This window comes from Heptranchias perlo, chromosome 7 (assembly GCF_035084215.1).
Source record: "Heptranchias perlo isolate sHepPer1 chromosome 7, sHepPer1.hap1, whole genome shotgun sequence".
In the NCBI taxonomy this organism is placed as follows: domain Eukaryota; kingdom Metazoa; phylum Chordata; class Chondrichthyes; order Hexanchiformes; family Hexanchidae; genus Heptranchias; species Heptranchias perlo.
Window position 1 is genome coordinate 71335484 of NC_090331.1, and position 22898 is coordinate 71358381.

General features: G+C 44.0%; 1 protein-coding gene across 5 annotated transcripts in view; it reads right to left on the reverse strand.

Annotated features, from left to right (window-relative positions):
* The window catches only part of LOC137323846 (diacylglycerol kinase beta-like), a 479766-nt gene that overhangs the window by 167295 nt on the left and 289573 nt on the right, over nucleotides 1–22898 (reverse strand). For all 5 annotated transcript variants that reach the window (XR_010963457.1, XM_067987851.1, XM_067987849.1 and 2 more), the window contains 3 exons: nucleotides 16231–16316; nucleotides 15724–15813; nucleotides 9100–9260 (listed from right to left, as the gene is read on the reverse strand). Coding sequence is in view for 4 of the 5 variants with exons in the window: in XM_067987851.1 (XP_067843952.1) it covers nucleotides 9100–9260; nucleotides 15724–15813; nucleotides 16231–16316 (337 nt within the window). In the remaining variant the exon portion in view is untranslated. The remainder of the gene's footprint in view (nucleotides 1–9099; nucleotides 9261–15723; nucleotides 15814–16230; nucleotides 16317–22898) is intronic.

Below are 22898 nucleotides of genomic sequence, written 5' to 3' on the forward strand. Positions count from 1 at the left end.
GCTATAACTCGATCGAATACTATTTTTAATATTTGTGACAAAATTATCCCTTCCAGGAGCTTGTTTTATAGATCAGTGAGAAGTTAAGCCACACAGTTCAGGAAGATCCCAGGTTCAGGAGGAGTGCTTAATTAGCCTATGTCATTGGGTTATGAAAGGAAAACATGGGACAGGGTTCCTGCTCAAACGCTATGCTGGAAGTAGATGTATGTGGATATTGGGCGCTCCCTTGATTCCATTCCCACCAAACTGTTGACCATTAAACTCGCCTTGCTGGCTCTCATGCTAGCTGATATTATCTCTTCGGGTATTGCCCTCTCCCTTTTAAAATCACCATCACCTTCCTCTTCAAAAAATGCACTCTCAACTCCTTATTCCTGGAAACTACCACCCCATCTCCAAGCTCTCTTTCCTCTCCAAAATGCTTGAACGTGTTGTTACCTCCCAAATGCATGCCCATCTTTCCAGCAGCTCCATGTTGAATCTCTCCAATTACATTTCCATCCCTACTATTGCACTGAAATGGCCCGAATCAAAGTCACAAATGACATGCTCTGTAACTGTGGTGCACCATCCTACCTGATCTTTCTTGACCTCTTTGCAGGCTTTGACACTGTTGACCACACCATCCTGCTCCAATACCTCTCCTCTGTTGTTCAGCTCAGTGGGACTGACCTTGCTTGGTTCCTTGCTTACTTATCCAATTGTAGCTATAGCATCTCTAACAATAGCTTCTTTTCCTGCCCTGTTACATCTGGAGTCCGCCAAGGATTTATCCTTGGCACCTTCCTCTTCCTGATCGGCTTGCTGCTGCTTGGAGATGTTATCTGAAGACATTATGCATGAGTTAATCAGGGAGCCGGGAAGGGGGAAGTGGAATTCCGGACAGGAAACCTAGAAGCACGAGTTTCCCGGAAGTCCTTTCGATTTTGATGTAGTGACATCTTTTATTTTTTTATTTGACAGTTCCCTGCCCGACAGGCTAGCCTCAGTCGAATGGGAGAAGAGGAAGGAAGGGAACAGATACGTGTTAAATTGGGGGTGGGGGGGGGGGAAAGGGAGGTCATTCATCGGGGACTCAGTTAATGGGGGTGGCCAGGGTCGGGGGTCATTGCGGGGGTTGGAGATCGTTGGGGGGTGGGGGAGGGGTGTTAGATCGCGTTTGTAGGATCGCTGCAGGTAAAGCTTGTTGGGTCTAGGGGAAGCACTCCTGCTCCTCTGTGCCAACAAGCAATGCTATAAAGGCACTTACCGCTGTTTTGGGCCTTTTCGCCTCCTCTCATGTGACGTGAAGTAGAAGGCCCCGAGAGTCCAGGCCCCCAGGGGTTAAAAACAAAAAATCCATTAAAATGGAGGCCCGCAACCTTTTTGAAAGCTTTTAGTGACCAATCCGCCTCCCAAGAGTGGGTTGGACGCCCGCCCTTCATCCTGCCTCCGTTAAAAACGGAAATGGGCGGGTTGGAGGCGGGATTTAGATTTTTGAAATTTTACTGCGCCCCAACCCCAACCCACCCGTTTTTTTGAGTTAAAATCATGCCCATGGGGTCGTAGAATCATAGAAAATTTATGGCACAGGAGGAGGCCATTCGGCCCATCATATCCGTGCCGGCCGAAAATGAGCCACCCAGCCTAATCCCACTTTCCAGCACTTGGCCTGTAGCCTTGTAGGTTACGGCACTTCAGGTGCACATCCAGGTATTTTTAAAATGAATTGAGGGTTTCTGCCTCCACCACCCTTTCAGGCAGTGAGTTCCAGACCCCTACCACCCTCTGGGTGAAAAAAGATTTCCTCAGCTCTCCTCTAATCCTTCTACCAATCACTTTAAATCTATGCCCCCCTGGTTATTGACCTCTCCGCTATGGGAAATAGGTCTTTCCTATCCACTCTATTTAGGCCCCTCATAATTTTATATACTTCAATTAAGTCACCCCTCAGCCTCCTCTGTTCCAAGGAAAACAATCCCAGCCTATCCAATCATTCCTCACAGCTAAAATTCTCCAGTCCTGGCAACATCCTCGTAAATCTCCTCTGTACCCTCCCTAGTGCAATCACATCTTTCCTGTAATGTGGTGACCAGAACCGTATGCAGTACTCAAGCTGTGGCCTAACTAGTTAACTTCAATGTACGCTGACGGCAATCAGCTCTACCTCTCCTCCATCTCTCTCAATCCCATATACTGTCTCTGTGCTGTCAGTATACTTGTCCAACATCCAGTCTTGCATGATCCCTTTAAACATTGGGAAGTACAAAGCCATTGTCTTGGAGCCCTGCCACAAAACTATGAACCCATGCCACTGATTCCCTTCCCCTCCATGGCCACAGTCTCTCAGCCACAATAACCGCCTCTGTAACATTGTTTGCCTCTGCCCTGTTTCAGCCCAAGTGCAGCTGAAACCTTCATCCTTGCCTCTTGTCAGCTCCAGACTCGATTATTCAATGCTCTTCTGGCTGGCCTCCCGTTCTCCACCCTCCGTAAACTTCAACTGATCTAAAATACTACTGCCCATATTCTGCCCTGCCGCAGCTCCTGCTCCCCAAGTCTTTGCTGCTCTATATTGGCTCGCGGTCCCTTAATATCTTGAATTTAAAATTCTCACCTGTGTTGAAATCTCTGCATGGCCTTGTCCTTCTCCATCTCTTTAAACTCCTCCAGCCCTAGCACTCCCGCCACAAACAACTCTCCATTCCTCTAACGCTGTCCTCTGGTGCATCCCCCCTCCCTATGCCCCTACAGTGGCGGAGCAGGCACGAGGGGCTGAATGGCCTACTCCTGTTCCTAAGTTCCTAGAACCCAGTGCCTTTTCCGGTATGCCAACAAATTAAACAAAACCTTGTATTTACAGTACCTTTCATACCCTCAGAACATTCCAAAATGCTTCATAGCCAATGAATTACTTTAGTAGTGCAGTCACTGTTACTTAGACAAATGTGACAACCAATATGTATACAGCAAGGTCGAACAAAGAACAAGTGAAATACGGGACAGTTAATCTGTCTGGGTGGTCTTGGTTGTGTGATGAATGTTGGCCAGAACACATTTCTTTAAATAGTGCCAGGGGATTTGTAAGTCCTTGTTTTGTCCAAATGACAACACCTCAGGCAATGCAGCACTCCCTCAGTATTGCACTGAACTGCCAGCCTAGACTATTCAAGTCCTACAGTGGGGTTTGAACCACAACCTTCTGAATCATAGGCAAGAGTGCGAACACTGAGACAAGTTGACATGAACAAGCAGTCACCCCCTTCTGGGGATGAAGTGAAGGGAGAAAATTGGTAGAAAAAAATATTCTTATTTAAATAATAGTATTTGCAGCCATTGAAGACAATTGCACAACTTTATTCTTGAAATGGTGCCACAAGGAGATGGGAGTCCAGATATTCCTATTATTGTTATTTTAATGCTAGGGATATCCCATTGAAAATAAATGGGTCACCATATTAAAACAACAACAATTGGAAAATCTAGGCTAGTGGGTCTGGGCCATGCAATGACTGCTAAAGATGAGCAAGTTTCTCCCTTAATTTTATTGTATAAAAATAGTTTCTGCATTAAGCAGAAGCTATATTTGAAAACTAAAGTGGAGGTAGGGGAGTTTTTGACTTGGTCCCTATGTTACATATCCTGCATAGAAAAAGAAATGAGCTAATAACAACATTTAAAAGAAGTAAAATTTACTTCATGTAGCATTGGCTCTAGACAAAATTTCGGAACAAGCACTAATAAAATACAAAAATGTGTTGCCTTTGTTCCATTCCAGCTAACTTATTGCAGAGGTTCCAAGTGAATTCAACCTAGTGCAATAAAAAGTGACATGTGAAATCTAAAATTATACTGAAGTATAAATCAACCATAATGTAAAACTAAACCAAAACAAAAAAAAAACTACCAGTGTGTTTACCTTCCTCTGCCACAGCACTAGGTAATGCATTGGCAGAAAATTATTTTGTGTACTATATTAATGCAGTTGTTAACCCTTTTATTTTATATTGGTTAAGAATTGGGTTAAAACAACACAAAGAAATTTCACATTAACCAGTGTGCTATAAAGGACATTAAGTTTCCAGCCATCTAAATTCTGACTGACAGATGCTGACTCTTGGTATAAAGAGTGAAAATGTTAATTTCCCCATCATGACAATCCCAGTGGTAGTACCCTCGCCTTTGAGTCGGAAAGTTGTGGGTTCAAGCCCTGGTCCAGGAGCTTGAGCATGTAATTTAGACTGACACTTCAGTGCAATACTGAGGGAGTGCTGCATTGTCAGAGGTGCTGTTTTTTCAGATGACATTTAACCTGTTTGGTTGGATGTAAAACATCCTGTGGCACTACTCAAAAAGAGCAGGGGAGTTCTCTCGGTGTTCTGACCAACATTTATCCCGCAGTCAACATTTTAAAAAGAGGAACGTCTCGTGTTAGTGTTAGTGCAAAGATTGTATTGGTCTGATAAAACTCCTCATGAAACCAGATATTTTGTGCCAATACTGTAATGACAAGCAAAAGGATGTGGCATTAGCCATTAAAACTGGCAGATCATTAGTGGAATGAGCCATTAAAAGAAATATTGGAGACTGACTTCAAAAGGCTCCTTTCATCCATCATTAATCAATACGAAGCAGAAATCAAAGAGAAGTAAAGTCAAGAGTCTGACCGAAACACAAACCTCTATGAGTTGTTTTGTAAAGAAGATAAATGTAGAGTTCGCAAAAACAAATGCTGCTCTATGCTGATGCCATAGAATACATCAATTATAAATGGTTTTATTTCATTACAGTATCAAGTTTACGATAGTACAACTAGTAGAATGAGAAAAAAAGGCCAGAACTTGCTCCCAAAAGCGCCCTCAGTTTTTAAATGGCGAATTGAAGGAGCAAGTTCCCGTGTCTGCACGTGCGCATAAAATGCGGAAATAGTCAATTTGCTCCTATTGGTTCGCCGGCGATTTGACAGCTGCGAATTAGAGGGCCATTGCACACTGCAATCATTGAAATCATTGAAAAATCGCAAACTTGTTCATCTGCCCAGCTGGAAAGTAACTAATTACGCCAAACAGGTACGCTTAAAAATACCATGTTTAAACTAAGCGTGGTTAGTTTTAATGACTGCCAAACCACTAAAAATTAAATTTTAGAAATGTGGAATCTCATATTATTCCTTATTTTAATAGTTTTTGGTCATTAAATTTTTTTTTATATAAAAATTAAAAAATTAAAACTTTAAAAAAAAATTTCCCTTCTGTCTCTTTAATTTAATTCAGTTATTTCTTTGGTTTTTTATAAAAAAAAGTTAAATTTTTATTTACAATGACTTCCAGAAAACTAACTTTAAATGAATGAAGTCTGCTTGCCTGCTTGTGGGCGTGACTTCTCTTCCTGATATATTTTGTGGGTGTGTCTTCTATTCTCACAGACTGTTCCATGTGCATTGACTCACACTCCTCAGAGGCTGAGTTGATATTGAACTTTTAAAAAAAATTGTGCGCTATCAAGCAAGTCGACGCCACAGAGCCTGCAGTAAGTGCATTCGTTAATTTAATTTGCAGGAGCTGCGGCGATTGTTGCCGCGCAGCTCTGGCCCGTTACGTTTTTACAGTTTCAACTACATACTTTTCACAAAACATAAGATTATATAGTAGCATTAAAATGTTCATATATGAATATAAGAGTTGACTACAAAATTAACTATACTCTAGTGTGTGTGAATTTATTAAGAAATCTCAGCAGTTTTTCAGATGTTATGATCAGGCAGATTGTCGAATTGATTTTCATTACATTCATGCAATGCACTAGAATATACCATAGATTGGGCAACTTATTTGCTCTTGTCTTGTTCAAATAAATTGTCTTCAGGCCCTCATGTTATATCCATAACATGTGAACTAATGACTAGAAACTAGAGAGTGGCAAGATTTGTGAACCTTGTGAGATAGTGGGATCAACCAAATGACACATTCCCTACTGACAAAGATCGAGATCTGTTAATAGTTACTTATCCTCTTCCTTTTGAATTTTGCTAGTCACAAGGCTAATATCACCTAATTTTGTTTTATTTATGTTGACACAATTAGCTGCTAAAGAAAATAAATGTGGCTATCCTTGTTAGTTCAGTGGGAAATGTTCTTTTTCCTCAGCAGTGCTGAGCCTGCAGACCAGTAAGATCCCAGATTTGATCCCTAATTAGTGCTGAGTTACCAGATTTCAGATAGGATGATGGTTAAGGCATCATAATTGGGTTCGGTATTGTTGGCCTTGGGGGTAAGAAAGTTTGGCAGGATTCTTGCTCCTGATCACTCTCCTGTGGTTTCTGCCTGAAAGTGCATGGGCGTGATTCTGACCCCGAGCTGGGAAGGGGGCAGGGGGGTCAAATTGCAGACGGGAAACCGGAAGTACAGGATCTCCGGACGTCCTCACAATTTTGACATAAGGACGTCTTTTATTGTTTTTTGTCGGTTTCCCATTCGGCTGACCGGCCTGATTGACAGGGGCATGGTTGGACCCGGGCAAATCAGTCATGGGGGAGGGGGGGGTCGGGATCGGGGGTCATCATGGCAGTCCGCGATTGTTTGGGGAGGGGGGTAGGATCGTGGTCGGGGGCCCGCGATCAGTGATGGGGGTCCGCAATCGGGGATGGGGGGGGTTCCACGATCGTTGGGGGGTTGCTGCAGGTAGGCTTGTTGGGCCTGGGGGAAGCACTCCTGCTCCACAAACTGTAGATGCCTTTCTGGCACCTGTTAGTCTCGGGCCTTCTCGCTTCCTTTCACAAGGCGTAAAAGAGAAGGCCCGGGAATCCCGGCCCCCTGGGTTTGAAATTGAAAACTGTGAGAAAATGGAGGCCCGAAGCCTCCTTGAAAGATATTAGGGCCCAACCTGCCTCCTGGGAGCGGGTTGGATTCCCACCCCTCATCCCGCCACAGTGAAAACCCGAAATGGGCGGGTTGGAGGCAGGTCTGAAATGGTTGCAATTCTGAATGCCCCCCCAACCCACCCGTTTAAAAACGTGCCCCATGTGTGTGGACTTGTGATGCCCTATGACTGAATCACTTATTAACACCGACTATTGATGGTCACATAAAGAATGGCCACTTGGCAAGTGACCATCTGTGGAATCATCCTCACTCTTAATTACTGCCATCAGGAAAGAGAGGGAGAAAGGGGATGAAAATTGGAAAGAATAAAAGGAAAAGTCTATTTCACAGATAAAGAACATGCCAAGACATTGAGGTTGTACTCTGGCAAGAGCCCCCTCAAAATGTTGAATCCCTATTCATATTCTATGCACAGATTACATATTAAAGAATATAATTACAAAATTATTATTCCAAATATTAAAAGGAAAAAAAATTTGGGATGAAATACATTGGCTGAATGAAATAAACAAAGGTAATTTACTACAATCCTAAACCTCCACAGACCATGGGTATTTCCCATAGTTCTAGCTCTGCCAATTGGGAAAGCATATGTTTGTGACAGCTTTTTTTTGTGTTAAAAATCATGCTCAGTCAATGGTGCATGACATTCTCAATACACAGCTCATGAAAGATAAGCCCACTTTAACCTGCAACATTTTAGATACTTTGAGTTAGACCACAAATCCTTTTAGTTTCTAATAAATCCAAAACAAGATGAGAAGCAAACATATATGGAGGGACCATGATTTGTAGAAGCACAATTAATATACCTAAGGTAAAAATATTCTCTATCTCCTTCACTGCAGGACTTGTTCCATTCTGGGTTAGAGCTGCCCAGCATGCTCCAAGTCTGGTATATTTCTCAGTTGATTAAATCTTTGTTGTTGATAAAAAACATTTACGACCAAGCATTCTGGCATAGTGCACTACAAACATGCCAAATTACAGTATCTGTAGATTAACCTCAAGTGGAAATATATTTTTGGGCAGAAGGCCTGCACCAGACACTGAATGTCCTAGAAATTTTCCATTGGCATAAATACTATATGCAGATCTGTTTGAAGTATTTCTCTATAAAGGTGAGAAATCTTAATCTTATATTTTCTATCGAAACCAACCAGTAACTTGAAATTGTCTATTACTGTGCTCATAATCCTTATGCGCAACAACGCTGGAGATTACCCTTATGGGATAATTACCCTATTAGGCAAATAGAGATAGTCTTGACACAAAAGTATATCTATACTGACTAACAGTTGTCCAACATTTTCACATCCATTGATTTTCTACACATGTTGAGGCACGCAAGAGGTATAAATGAGGAAAAAGTTCAAACTTGCGAACCTTAGGCATTAGAAAGTATCTCAAATAAAACCATTTGAATATATGGTACCATATAGAGAGAAAAAGGTTCCACCTTTTTAAAAATGCACCCCTTGGATGCTTGTATTTTTTTTCTGTGGCAATTTCAATATGGATAGTGAACATGGAATTGGAATCTACTTGTGGCACCCAACTGTTGAAGGTGACCTGTGCTTATTTGAGTCCTAATCTAATGAGATGATCCTCTCTCAACTAGAGAAGGACTGAACTGGATCAAATTGCTTGGCATCACTGGAGGAAAACGTTCTAAAAGACATGCTGTGCCTAATGGGATGCCACTGCTTTGGCTCATTCTGCTGGGCCCAAAAGTCCTGAAGCTACATGATACTGGGTGGGCAGAATAACTCTGACATTGTAATTTTACTTTCTATCTCATTTTATGAACACTGAACAACACAAATACTTTTCAATGTCTTTGTCAAGGTATAACGAGAAAATATAGCTTATTGTGGTCGCTGCACAATGAACGAGACAATAGTAGCTCAGTCTGTGTTAAACCTTCTTAACTAAATCTAAACATCAGTCCTTGCTACTTTTGCTTTAGTTTCTATCATTTCTATCATCATCTATCAACTAAAGGCTACTGGTCACATGATCACTGTGACTGATGAGAGAAGTAAAAGTAAGGCGACACATGCATGGCATGCTTACTTAGGACAAAAATGTTTTGCACCAAAAACAAATATTTTGTGCTCTCAGTGGGTACAGAAGGGCCATGAAAAAGATACATGCAGAGAAGCCATATGAGAAATAGCAATTTCAATAGATTTCTTTAGAAAATAAAAGGACAGTAGCATCCTTTGGTACTTACCACACCTATAGAGAAATAGTTGTTAACAATACTGTATGGCACCGGGTCCCCTTTTTCGTCTTTGTTGTTTGGTATCACCTCTATGCTCCATCTGTCCAGCATCACTTCTATACTGTTCTCTATGTCTTTGAGAACTTTCATTAAATTTCCACCTTCATATCCTTTTCCAAACATAAAGAAACACAAGTTCAAAACTATAAATATGACTCTACGTGACTGATGCAACAATGATATTCAGATTGCTAAAGTAGAACATTGGACAGATTAGGAATTAGAACAAAAGAAAGACTTGCATTTATATAATGCCTTTCACAACCTCAGGATATCTCAAAGCACTCTACAGCCAATTATGTACTTATTGAAGCGTAGTCACTGTTGTCATGTATAGAATCCGGCAGCTATTTTGCACACAGCAAAGTCCCATAAAGTGCAATGAGAAACATGATCTGATAATCTGTTTTTGGTGATATTGGTTGAGGGATAAATATTGGCCAGGGCATCGGGAGAACTCCCCTGCTCTTCTTCGAATAGTGCAATGCAATCCACCTGAGAGGGCTGATGTGGCCTCAGTTTAATGTCTCATCCGAAAGAGGGCACCTCCGACAGTGCAGCACTCTAATTCTTCAGTGCAGTACTGACAAAGAATTTGTATATATGTGGCACCTGATCTCATCCTCATGACATCCCCAACTATTTCACACCGAAAGAATTACTTTTGAAGTGTAGTTGCTATTGTTTTGTAGGCAAACCCAGCAGCCAATCTGTGCAGAGCAAGATCCCATAAACAGCATTGGGGATGAATGATTAGTTAATTTGTTTTTGATGGTGTTGGTTGTAGGAAGATTGTTGGCCAAGATGCTGGAAGAATAACCTGCTCCTTGTCAAACAGTACCATGGGATCTTTGACGATCACTCAAACAGGGCTTATAGAATCATAGAATGGCTACAGCACAGGAGGCCATTCAGCCCGTCTTGCCCGTGACAGCTCTCTGCAAAAGGAATTCAGATAATCCCACTTCGCCGCCCTTTCTCCATAGCCCTACAATTCTTTTTCCCTTTAAATACTTGCCCAATTCCTTTTTGAAAGCCATCATTGAGTCTGCCTCCACCACCTCCTCAGGCAGTGCATTCCAGATCATAATCACTCGCTGTATAAAACAATCTTTCCTCATGTCATCCTTGGTTCTTTTGCCAATCACCTTAAATTTATGTCCTCTGGATCTTGACACTTCCATCATTGGGAACAGTTTCCCTCTATCTACATTGTCTAGACCCTTCATGATTTTGAATACTTCTATCAAATCTCCTCTCAACCTTCTCTGTTCCAAGGAGAACAACCCCAGCTTCTCCTGCCTATTCACATAACTAAAGTCCTTCATCTCTGGAACCATTCTAGTAAATCTTTTCTGCACCCTCTCTAAGGCCTTCACATCCTTCCTAAAGTGCAGTGCCCAGATTGGACACAACACTCCAGTTGTGGCCGAAAATGTTTTAGAAAGATTCATCATAACTTCCTTGTTTTTGTACTCTATGCCTCTATTTATAAAGTCTAGGATCCCATTTGCCTTTTTAACTACTTTCTCAACCTGTCTTACCACATTCAACAATTTGTGCACATATACCCCCAGATCTCCCTGTTCCTGCACCCCCTTTAGAATTGTACCCTTTAGTTTATAATTCCTCTCCTCGTTCGTCCTACCAAAATATATCACTTCGCACTTCTCTGTGTTAAATTTCATCTGCCACGTGTCCGCCCATTTCACCAGCCTGTCTATGTCCTCTTGAAGTCTATCACTACTCCCCTCACTGTTCACTACACGTCCAAGTTTTGTGTCATCTGCAAATTTGAAATTGTGCTCCGTACACCCAAGTTCAAGTCATTAATATATATCAAGAAAAGCAGTGATTCTAGTACCGACCCCTGGGGAACGCCACTGTACACGTTCCTCCAGTCCGAAAAACAACCGTTCACTACCACTCTCTGTTTCCTGTCACTTAGCCAATTTTGTATCCATGCTGCCACTGCCCCTTTTATTCCATGGGCTTCAACTTTGATGACAAGCCTATTATGCGGCACTTTATCAAACGCCTTTTGGAAGTCCATTTACATCACATCAACTACATAGTCCTCATTGGCCCTCTCTGTTACCTCATTGAAAAACTCAATCAAGTTAGTTAAACACGATTTACCTTTAACAAATCTGTGCTGGCTTTCCTTAATTAATCCATACTTGTCCAAGTGACTGTTAATTCTGTCCCAGATTATTATTTATAAAGGTTTCCCCACCACCCCGAGGTTAAGCTGACTGGCCTGTAGTTGCTGGGTTTATCCTTGTACCTTTTTTGAACAAGGGTGTAACATTTGCAATTCTCCAGTCTGCTGGCACCACCCCCGTATCTTTTTCTTTATTCGTTCATGGGATGTGGGCGTCGCTGGTAAGGTCAGCCTTTATTGCCCATCCCTAATTGCTCTTGTGAAAGTGGTGGTGAGCCGCCTTCTTGAACCGCTGCAGTCCGTGTGGTGAAGGTTCTCCCACAGTGCTGTTAGATAGGGAGTTCCAGGATTTTGACCCAGCGACGATGAAGGAACAGCGATATATTTCCAAGTCTTGATGGTGTGTGACTTGGAGGGGAACGTGCAGGTGGGGTTGTTCCCATGTGCCTGCTGCCCTTGTCCTTCTAGTCATGATGTGGAGATGCCGGTGATGGACTGGGGTTGACAATTGTAAACAATTTTACAACACCAAGTTATAGTCCAGCAATTTTATTTTAAATTCACAAGCTTTCGGAGGCTTCCTCCTTCGTCAGGTGAACGATGTGAAAATGAAATCCTCGAAATGAAATCGCATTTATAATTCACAGAACAATGCTTGGTGATTACAGACAGTTTTTTCAACTGCCCGTTGCCAAGGCAATCAGTGTGCAGACAGACAGGTGTTACCTGCCAGGTCTCAGAATATACAAATCACCAAAAAAAACAACAAACAAAAAAAAAACAGAGATAGAGAGGTAGAAACATAGAAAAGACAGCAACTGACCCGTTATATTAAAAACAGATAACATTTGTTCGCTGGTGGGGTAACGTGTAGCGTGACATGAACCCAAGATCCCGGTTGAGGCCGTCCTCATGGGTGCGGAACTTGGCTATCAATTTCTGCTCGACGATTTTGCGTTGTCGTGTGTCTCGAAGGCCGCCTTGGAGTACGCTTACCCGAAGGTCGGTGGATGAATGTCCATGACTGCTGAAGTGCTCCCCGACTGGGAGGGAACCCTCCTGTTTGGCGATTGTTGCGCGGTGTCCGTTCATCCGTTGTCGCAGCGTCTGCATGGTCTCGCCAATGTACCATGCTCTGGGGCATCCTTTCCTGCAACGTATGAGGTAGACAACGTTGGCCGAGTCACAGGAGTATGAACCATGCACCTGGTGGGTGGTGTCCTCTCGTGTGATGGTGGTATCTGTGTCGATGATCTGGCATGTCTTGCAGAGGTTACCGTGGCAGGGTTGTGTGGTGTCGTGGACGCTGTTCTCTTGAAAGCTAGGTAATTTGCTGCGAACGATGGTCTGTTTGAGGTTGGGTGGCTGTTTAAAGGCGAGTAGTGGAGGTGTGGGGATTGCCATAGCGAGGTGTTTGTCCTCATTGATGACATGTTGAAGGCTGCGGAGAACATGGCGTAGTTTCTCCGCTCCGGGGAAGTACTGGACGACAAAGGGTACTCTGTTGGTTGCGTCCCGTGTTAGTCTCCTGAGGAGGTCTATGCGATTTTTTGCTGTGGCCCGTCGGAACTGTCGATCGATGAGTCGAGCGTCATATCCCGTTCTTACTAGGATGCCCCAGAGCATGGTACATTGGCGAGACCATGCAGACGCTGCGACAACGGATGAACGGACACCGCGCAACAATCGCCAAACAGGAGGGTTCCCTCCCAGTCGGGGAACACTTCAGCAGTCATGGACATTCATCCACCGACCTTCGGGTAAGCGTACTCCAAGGCGGCCTTCGAGACACACGACAACGCAAAATCGTCGAGCAGAAATTGATAGCCAAGTTCCGCACCCATGAGGACGGCCTCAACCGGGATCTTGGGTTCATGTCACGCTACACGTTACCCCACCAGCGAACAAATGTTATCTGTTTTTAATATAACGGGTCAGTTGCTGTCTTTTCTATGTTTCTACCTCTCTATCTCTTTTTTTTTTGTTTTTTTTTTTGGTGATTTGTATATTCTGAGACCTGGCAGGTAACACCTGTCTGTCTGCACACTGATTGCCTTGGCAACGGGCAGTTGAAAAAACTGTCTGTAATCACCAAGCATTGTTCTGTGAATTATAAATGCGATTTCATTTCGAGGATTTCATTTTCACATCGTTCACCTGACGAAGGAGGAAGCCTCCGAAAGCTTGTGAATTTAAAATAAAATTGCTGGACTATAACTTGGTGTTGTAAAATTGTTTACACTTGTCCTTCTAGGTGGTAGAGGTCGTGGGTTTGGGAGGTGCTGTTGAAGACGCCTTGGTGAGTTGCTGCAGTGCATCCTGTGGATGGTACACACTGCAGCCATTCAGCCCGTCATGCCCGTGACAGCTCTCTGCAAAAACAGAGATGCGCCGGTGGTGAAGGGAGTGAATGTTTAGGGTGGTGGATGGGGTGCCAATCAAGTGGGCTGCTTTGTCCTGGATGGTGTCGAGCTTCTTGAGTGTTGTTGGAGCTGCACTCATTCAGACAGGTGGGAAGTATTCCATCACACTCTTGACTTGTGCCTTGTTGATGGTCTACGGATGTTTGGAAGATTATGGCCAGTACCTCCGCAATTTCCACCCTTACTTCCCTCAGCAACTTAGGTTGCATCCCATCTGGACCGGTTGACTTATCTACTTTAAGTACAGCTAGCTTTTCTAGTACTTCCTCTTTATCAATTTTTAGCCCATCCAACGACCTTTTCTTTTACTGAGACTCTGGCAGCATCTTCTTCCTTGGTAAAGACAGATGCAAAGTATTAATTTAATACCTCAGCCATGCCCTCTGCCTCTGTGAGTAGATCACCTTTTTGGTCCCTAATCAGCCCCACCCCTCCTCTTACTACCCTTCTAATATTTATATGCCCATAGAAGACTTTTGGATTTCCTTTTATATCAGCTGCCAGTCTATTCTCATACTCTCTTTTTGCCCCTCTTATTTCCTTTTTCACTTCTCTTCTGAACTTTCGATATTCAGCCTGGTTCTCACTTGTATTATCAACCTGACATCTGTCATATGCACACTTTTTCTGCTTCATCTTACTTTCTATTTCTTTCATCATCTATGGAGCTCTGGCTTTAGTGGCCCTACCTTTCTCCCTCGTGGGAATGTGCCTAGACTGTACCTGAACCCTACAATTCAACTGAGTAGATTTTTATCTTCACCTGCTCGTGATACTCTGTTGGAGCAGATCTCTATCCCTTTGTAGATCCCGCCTGATTTTGAAATCAATGGAAAGAAAATCTGTTGAATTAAATAAAGGACGAGCGACCCTCTTCGCTAGATTAACACACAGGCAGCGAAGATGAAAATCTACCCCAATATCTCATCTGAAAAGAAGCACCTTCATCAATGCAGTACACCTTCAGTGCTATACTGAAATGTCAGCTTTGATGAGGCAAGATGACTGTACCTCATTACAGTTGGCACTGAAAAAATGATCCTCCTAAGATCCCACTTACATTGTAGACTTGATACTAGTTTAATGGTCATCAATGTAAGCTATCCGTTTTCAGGCACACTAGTACAAACCTGACATAAAAACTCAGCCCAAAGAACTTTGGTTTTGTGCTGGTTTAAAACCGGCATAATCCTGGTGCGACTAGATTAACTCTGGTATAAATACCTCAATGTCAGATGTGGAAAACAGTCCTAGTGCTTCTAGCGCAACAAATATTACTCTGGGGTCAATTTTGAAGTGTCTGCTTCCATTGGATCGAATCCGGGCAGACCAAACCCACCGCACACCCAATGGAAGCGTTCGGAGACCTGAACCACTTTCATGGTTAAGCTTTATTTGAATTCCATTGGTGAGCGGTTCATGCACTCCAAGCAGCTTCCCGATCGGAGGGGGCGGGAAAACTGGCAGTTCCCCTGAGGAGTCCAGCTGACAGGTAGGTTAAAGGAGGGGTGGGGGGGGGGGGGGGGGGGGAGATGATCTTGTGAGAGAGCCACAGAGGGTGAGGCGTGCTCCTCGTGGTGTCATAACAATCATTCAAATGCAGAGTCTCAGCATAATCCACAGCACCAGACAATCTCCAAGGTATGGTGTGTTATGAAAATTATCTACAGCTGTACAAAACAATTTCTCTTATGAATCACAATTTAAACCCAAACAGTAGATCTTTATAAAATATTTTTAAAAAAGCAAGCCAGCTCTCTCTTAGCAGCTATGCACAATCTTTAATAAGGATATAGTATTATTTACTATGGCCAGAGAGAAGCAATACAGGAATTTTCCATAGTGAAGATTATGCCTTGAAAAAAACACATTAGTTTAAGTTTAGGCAACAAAAATGCTTTATTTACACAATCAAAGCCAAGAGAGTCAGGCTCAAGGATAAAACACTTAATTGGAGCTGCAGTAAATGCTGGGTTTCATTCTTACCTCCTCCCCATCTCAGACATCTAGCCAGATCATTTCCAGTACCCAATGGTAATACAGCTACAGGTGGATGTTTTATTAGATTGATTTTATCTGAAATAATGACAACAGATATGTATAGTTCAGGCAAAATGGAAGCTGGAAAAGTAGACACAAAAGAGACCGTTGTTCACTGCGAGGCCAGATTATAAATCAGTCATCACCAATTGTAACAAGAAAATGGGTTTAGGCATTTGCAATGAAAATGTTTATTAGCTCCTTTTATTAGAAGTATTACATATTTTGAGCTGCACAATGTTTACAATCCACTGGTTATCAAAATGTTTTCAATAAAAGGCAGTTTTACAATCAAATTTAATACACAACACAAAAATAAAATTAAAGTTAAGAAGCAAATGTAAAAGTACTATTTTTGACACGGGTAAGAGAAGTTGGGGTTAAATATAATTTAGATGATAATAAAATATAATTATCTTTTGCAAAATAAATTTTTCTGAATATTGCAAATACCAATACAATCCAGTATCCATCCTACAGTTCCATCTCCTCCACAGGCTAGGATTCGGAAATCGGGTATGTCCCGAAAAAAATTTAACCTATAAAAAAAGAAAGGATATGTAAGTTATCACATACTTATAAACTTTGAACCCATTGAGCACTGAGTGCTGCTGCTAATCCATGACATGAAAAGTTATTCTGAATGAATACTGATGAGAAAAATATTAATAAATTCTATATATTTTCTACAAATACCAAAAACACAGAAATGATCCAACAATTGGGAAGTGGTGGCTTAGTTTAGCTTGGTTGAATCCCAGTCAATCCCATATTTGATCAATACAATTTGAAACTTTTTTTTGATTATGTCTCCGCAAAGTTCCTCAAGAAGTTTTTCTATGTTAAAGGCTCTATATAAATGCAAGTTGTTGCAACAAAAGTAAGTGACCGCAGCAGCACGTCATAGTGGTCAGATTTTATGCAGCTCAGAAATTTTCTACAGAAAACAGTCTTTTTCTGTAGATTTGGTAGAAAGATGTGGCATTTGAAAAGCAATTTAAAAAATCTCTTTTCTCTCTGCAGGGCCCAGGCAATGACTTGTGAATTTTTGATGTTCAAAGGCTCTTTAACATATTCTGTGAAGGCCTACGTATCTTTTATCCCTTTTATCTTGGTTCTTGCAAGCTGTGTTATGAAAAACAACCAGAAGAGCTTCAAATAACTACAGCTGAGGATGCATTGTGTCTTGAGGGTTGGTTAAAAGATGTTCTGCAGATGATTGAAATATTCAAAACAGTCATGCAATCATACAGTCATTAATGCACAGTGCTTTACTGTAATATTTCTATAACATACTGAAGAATGCCTGCGCTGGCGAGAGAGCGTGCACCAAGGTACTCGGACTAGAGGCTTTGGAGGAGAGGTGGACAGATGGAGGGCCATCTTATCTGCAGGGGGGCAGGAGGCACTCCAGATATATGCTGAAGAGGCAGTGGGAGGCTGTAGAGGACGAGGTCAACGCCGGGAGCATTGCACCACGCACATGGATGCAGTGCAGGAAGAAGTTCAATGATTTGACACGAGTGGTCAAGGTGAATGAGTTCAAGTTTCAAGTAGCATCTCCTATCAACTAGCTTCTCCTATCAAATGCACCACTAGCCTCATCCACTGCTCCACGCACTACAACCCCCCCTCACCCATCCACCAACAAACTCTTTCAATCACTACTCAACCCTTCAAATCACACGCTGCACCTCACCCTCACACATTACCACTCTGGCAAGCCACACAACTTACAGATCACACTATTCAACCATGACAGCCCAAACATCTTGCAGGGCACTCATTGACACACTTCCCTCTTTCATGCAGGAGAAGGCGGCGCACAACAGCAGGCAGCAGAAAAGAATGAATGGAGGACAGGCACGCCTACACGTCCTCATCCCCATGGAAGAGGTAGTGCTGACCATCATTGGATGGGCCGTGTCACTGGCGGTGTTGGAGGTATCGATGATGAGGGTCTCTCCATACCTAATCTTCCTTCTCGCTTCCCACGTCTCCCTCATCCCACAATCTTTTCTGACTCACGTGCTGCAGATGGTGTAAGCACGCACGTCTTACTTTCTCCTCTCCCCATGTACCTTTGTCATTTCAGATACCCAAGAACTGGAACCTGCCCAGTCAGAGGAGGCAGAGGCAGGTGAGTGATGAAGAAGACACACCGTCACTCGATCTTACACTTGCAGCCACCAACTCAGATACTGACACTGCTTGTACTTGAGGCTCGGTTAGAGGAAGGATTTGCACATAGTGAGACACCGGGCACAAGTGCACAGGAGCCGGGGGGTGGCGGGGGGGGGGGTGGAGGGGGGGGGAACGGATACCGCAGGTGCCAGTCTGCCGAAGGGTGAGGTCGCTCACTAGTTCTGCTGCAGAGGAGTCAGATGACGACTTCGTGGGCCAGGTTACAGAAGAAGGCTGATGGCGTATACAGCCAAATGCTTGGAGCACTGGAAAGCCTGCCAGAAAGCCTGCGCACAATGTCAAGGGACATGGAGAAATCCAGCTCCAACTTGGCACAGGGCTTTGTGCAGAGCTTGGAGTCCATCATTTCCCACATGGAATGGGTGGTCACCTCCATCATTGCACCTATGGAACCCACCATGTGCAGCTTCTGATGACCGATGTCAAAGCTTCCATTGTAGCACAAACATCTGCCATCCAAGGTCTGGCTGCTGCTTTGGAAGCTAAGACTGCTGCTGTCATGGCTCTGGATTCCACTGTGGAATGGGGCTTCGAGGGCGTCAGAACAGTCCAGCAATCCGTTCTCCAGCTGTTCACCAGGATTGCTGAGGCGCTGCCCCGGGAGAGTGGCAGTGGCACCATGGAAGATGAACCTGCTGTCCTCTCTCAGGATGAGAGCATTCCTGCTCCCACCCCTGCCACTCCGCCAGTGCCCTTACTGTTGCCTATCAGCCAGCCCTCCCGGCCCAGAGCTGATCGAGGTCGTCCTCCAAGGCCTTCCGCACTCTCCTCAATTGAAGGTCAGCAGCCTTCCACCACCCGTGCTCCAGTCACTGGGGATGCACCTCATAGGAGCACCAGGAAAGATAAAAGCACCCGGACAACTGTCACCGAGGGAATGCACAAGGGTGAACAGTATCGGTTTGTTTGAATCATTGGATGTGTAAATCTATAAATGTGGTTATGAATTTGTATTTGGTGTTGTTTTTCATTTCTGTGATGAGCTGAGGGAGGAAGCAAGGTGTAATCATAAGGAGGGCGATTTGATGGTCATGCAGGAGAGGAAAGGCAAAGAGTGTGGGACTGTTGGTGAATGGGGAGGTGTCGTTGAGGTTACTGCTTTTGCTCATCAATCATTTGATCACTCAGAGCCCTGACAGACAGGGCATATCTACCTCGTTGCCTCCCTGCCTCTTCTGGCAGGTTGTCCTGCTCTGTATGCTCCTAGCCATGTTCAATTCCCAGAGGAAGCCCTAGCAGGCCACCCATGTTTTGAAGCAACTTTGGTCATCCTGCTACTTTAAATACCACTTACAATACTGCAAGGCCAGCCAGACCACTCTCTATATAATATTGCAACTTTCTCCAAGTATAGGAAACTTACACAAACACCCACAATTGTACCAGCAGCCAGAATAAATAATTCAGCAACAAACCTGTAACTCCTGCATGCACCCTTTAAATAGCACTGGTGGTGGGGGGGTTCTTCATGCCCTTTAACTCCTGTTCAGCTGTGCAAGGTTAGGACAATGCATTGGTTGGAGCAGAGAGTTTGAAAGTGCCACCGGCTGCCTCAAATCAGTGTTGCACACTGATTAATGTCATAATCTCCCTACTCTACATATTTCTGGCGTTCGTTAACCACCTTTACCAATACGGGGTCTTGTGCAAGTCACGCTGGAACTCTGCGCACACATCACAGATGCCATTTTCGGGGCTTAGGTGTCCACATAGCGCCTACAAAACTGGTGCTACGCGGCTCAATTAAGCCCCCCTGATCTCCACAATATTTCGAAACCCTTTGGTTGTCAGAAATGTGAAAATTTCACTATACTTGAATCAAACCATAAATTAGGACTTGAGATTAATTTCCATAATTTAGATATTCTTGGAAATACATATTCCTGAAATATATGTCGTGTGCTAAATCCACCTGGCAGTTTTTGAAGAACAGTTTTTAATGTTTTTTTAAAAATTCGTTCATGGGATGTGGGCGTCGCTGACGAGGCCGGCATTTATTGCCCATCCCCAATTGCCCTTGAGAAGGTGGCGGTGAGCCGCCTTCTTGAACCGCTGCAGTCCGTGTGGTGAAGGTTCTCCCACAGTGCTGTTAAGTAGGGAGTTCCAGGATTTTGACCCAGCGACGATGAAGGAACGGCGATATATTTCCAAGTCGGGATGGTGTGTGACTTGGAGGGGAACATGCAGGTGGTGTTGTTCCCATGTACCTGCTGCCCTTGTCCTTCTAGGTGGTAGAGGTCGCGGGTTTGGGAGGTGCTGTCGAAGAAGCCTTGGCGAGCTGCTGCAGTGCATCCTGTGGATGGTACACACTGCAGCCACAGTGCGCCGGTGGTGAAGGGAGTGAATGTTCAGGGTGGTGGATGGGGTGCCAATCAAGCGGCTGCTTTGTCCTGGATGGTGTCGAGCTTCTTGAGTGTTGTTGGAGCTGCACTCATCCAGGCAAGTGGAGAGTATTCCATCACACTCCTGACTTCTGCCTTGTAGATGGTGGAAAGGCTTTGGGGAGTCACGAGGTGAGTCACTCGCCGCAGAACGCTCAGCCTCTGACCCACAGTATTTATATGGCTGGTCCAGTTAAGTTTCTGGTCAATGGTGACCCCCAGGATGTTGATGGTGGGGGATTCGGCGATGGTAATGCCGTTGAATGTCAAGGGGAGGTGGTTAGACTCTCTCTTGTTGGAGATGGTCATTGCCTGGCACTTATCTGGCGTGAATGTTATTTGCCACTTATCAGCCCAATCCTGGATATTGTCCAGGTCTTGCTGCATGTGGGCTCGGACTATTTCATTTTTTGAGGGGTTGCGAATGGAACTGAACACTGCAATCATCAGCGAACTTCCCCATTTCTGACCTTATGATGGAGGGAAGGTCATTGATGAAGCAGCTGAAGATGGTTGGGCCTAGGACACTGCCCTGAGGAACTCCTGCAGCAATGCCCTGGGGCTGAGATGATTGGCCTCCAACAACCACTACCACCTTCCTTTGTGCTAGGTATGACTCCAGCCACTGGAGAGTTTTCCCCCTGATTCCCATTGACTTCAATTTTATTAGGGCTCCTTGGTGCCACACTCAGTCAAATGCTGCCTTGATGTCAAGGGCAGTTACTCTCACCTCACCTCTGGAATTCAGCTCTTTTGTCCATGTTTGGACCAAAGCTGCAATGAGGTCTGGAGCAGAGTGGTCCTGATGGAACCCAAACTGAACATCGGTGAGCAGGTTATTGGTGAGTAAGTGCTGCTTGATAGCATTGTCGACGACACCTTCCATCACTTTGCTGATGATTGAGAGTAGACTGATGGGGCGGTAATTGGCCGGATTGGATTTGTCCTGCTTTTTGTGGACAGGACATACCTGGGCAATTTTCCACATTGTCGGGTAGATGCCAGTGTTGTAGCTGTACTGGAACAGCTTGGCTAGAGGCCATATTGTAATATTTAATAAATTATTTTAATAATCTACCAGCTGTGCATAATTAAATGTTTGGTGTACCAATAGATGAAATCGATAACCCTAGACATGTGCAGTGCCCTACAGCCTGATCTCCATTGGCATTGATGGTGGATAGTTTGGGACATGATTACGATGTTTAGCTAGTAAACTGGCCTGTCTCTTTAAGGCTAGTGCTCAAGTACTCTGATGTGCTTTAAAAATGAGACATCCGAAGGTCAAGAAAGCTAACTGCTGTTTTTCTTTGGATGTTTCTCTTGAATAAAAGTTACTTGGCTCCCTTCTTGGGGAGAGGCAAGATAATTGCAAGGTCAGAAAAACCAGCAGTCCAGCAATCTGTTCTCCAGCAGATCACCAGGACGGCTGAGGTGCTGCCCCAGAAGGCGAACCTGCATTCCTCTCTCAGAAATGGCTGGCTTTCTCTCCGTTTGAATAATTTAAAAAATTTCAGTTGTGATGCAATGGTATTTTATAACAAAGTTTCATGTACAAAGTGTGACGGGTGCATCATAAAACATAAGTCCACTACTGTTCCTGAAGTAAGACCGCTGTAAAGAGAGTGAGAGGAGGTCCTTGGGTGAGGAAGAGATGCACCAGGCCACTGAAAGGATTTGGAAATAAATGAGAGATTTCCTTAGCAACGCTGAGGCATGAGTTTTGATTGTTACGATTCCAGTAAGGACCTTTTGTGTGATGTACATGCCACATATGGGATGAACACAAGATTTGTTTCAATACATGTGCATCTCTCATTGCATTGCTCGTTACTAAAAATACATTTTCCAAGGCTCCGCCAGCAGTGCATAGCCTCACAGGAAATGGATGGGGCTCAGGAAATCACTCTTATGGCGCTGTGCCCAATTCACACGCAAATTCCTGTCCTAGAATCATAGAAAGGTTACAGAACGAAAGGAGGCAATTCGGCCCGTCGAGTCTGTGCCGGCTCTATGCAAGAGCAATCCAGCTAGTCCCACTCCCCCGCCCTATCCCTGTAGCCCTGCAAATCTTTTCCTTTCAAGTACTTTTCAAGTTCCCTTTTGGAGGCCATGATTGAATCTGTCTCCCCCACCCTCTCGGGTAGTGTATTCCAGATCATAACCACTTGCTGTGTAAAAAAGTTTTTGCTCATGTCACCTTTGGTTCTTTTGCCAATCACCTTAAATCTATGTCCTCTGGTCCTTGACCCTTCCGCCAATGGGAACTGTTGCTCTCTATCTACTCTGTCTGGACCCTTCATGATTTTGAATACCTCTATCAAATCTCCTCACGGCCATCTCTGTTCCAAGGAGAACAACCCCAGTTTCTCCAGTCTATCCATGTAACTAAAGTCCCTCACCCCCTGGAATCGTTCTAGTAAATCTCTTCTGCACCCTCTCTAAGGCCTTCACATCTTTCCTGAAGTGCAGTGCCCAGAACTGGACACAATACTCCAGTTGTGGCCGAACCAGTGTTTTATAAAGGTTCATCAT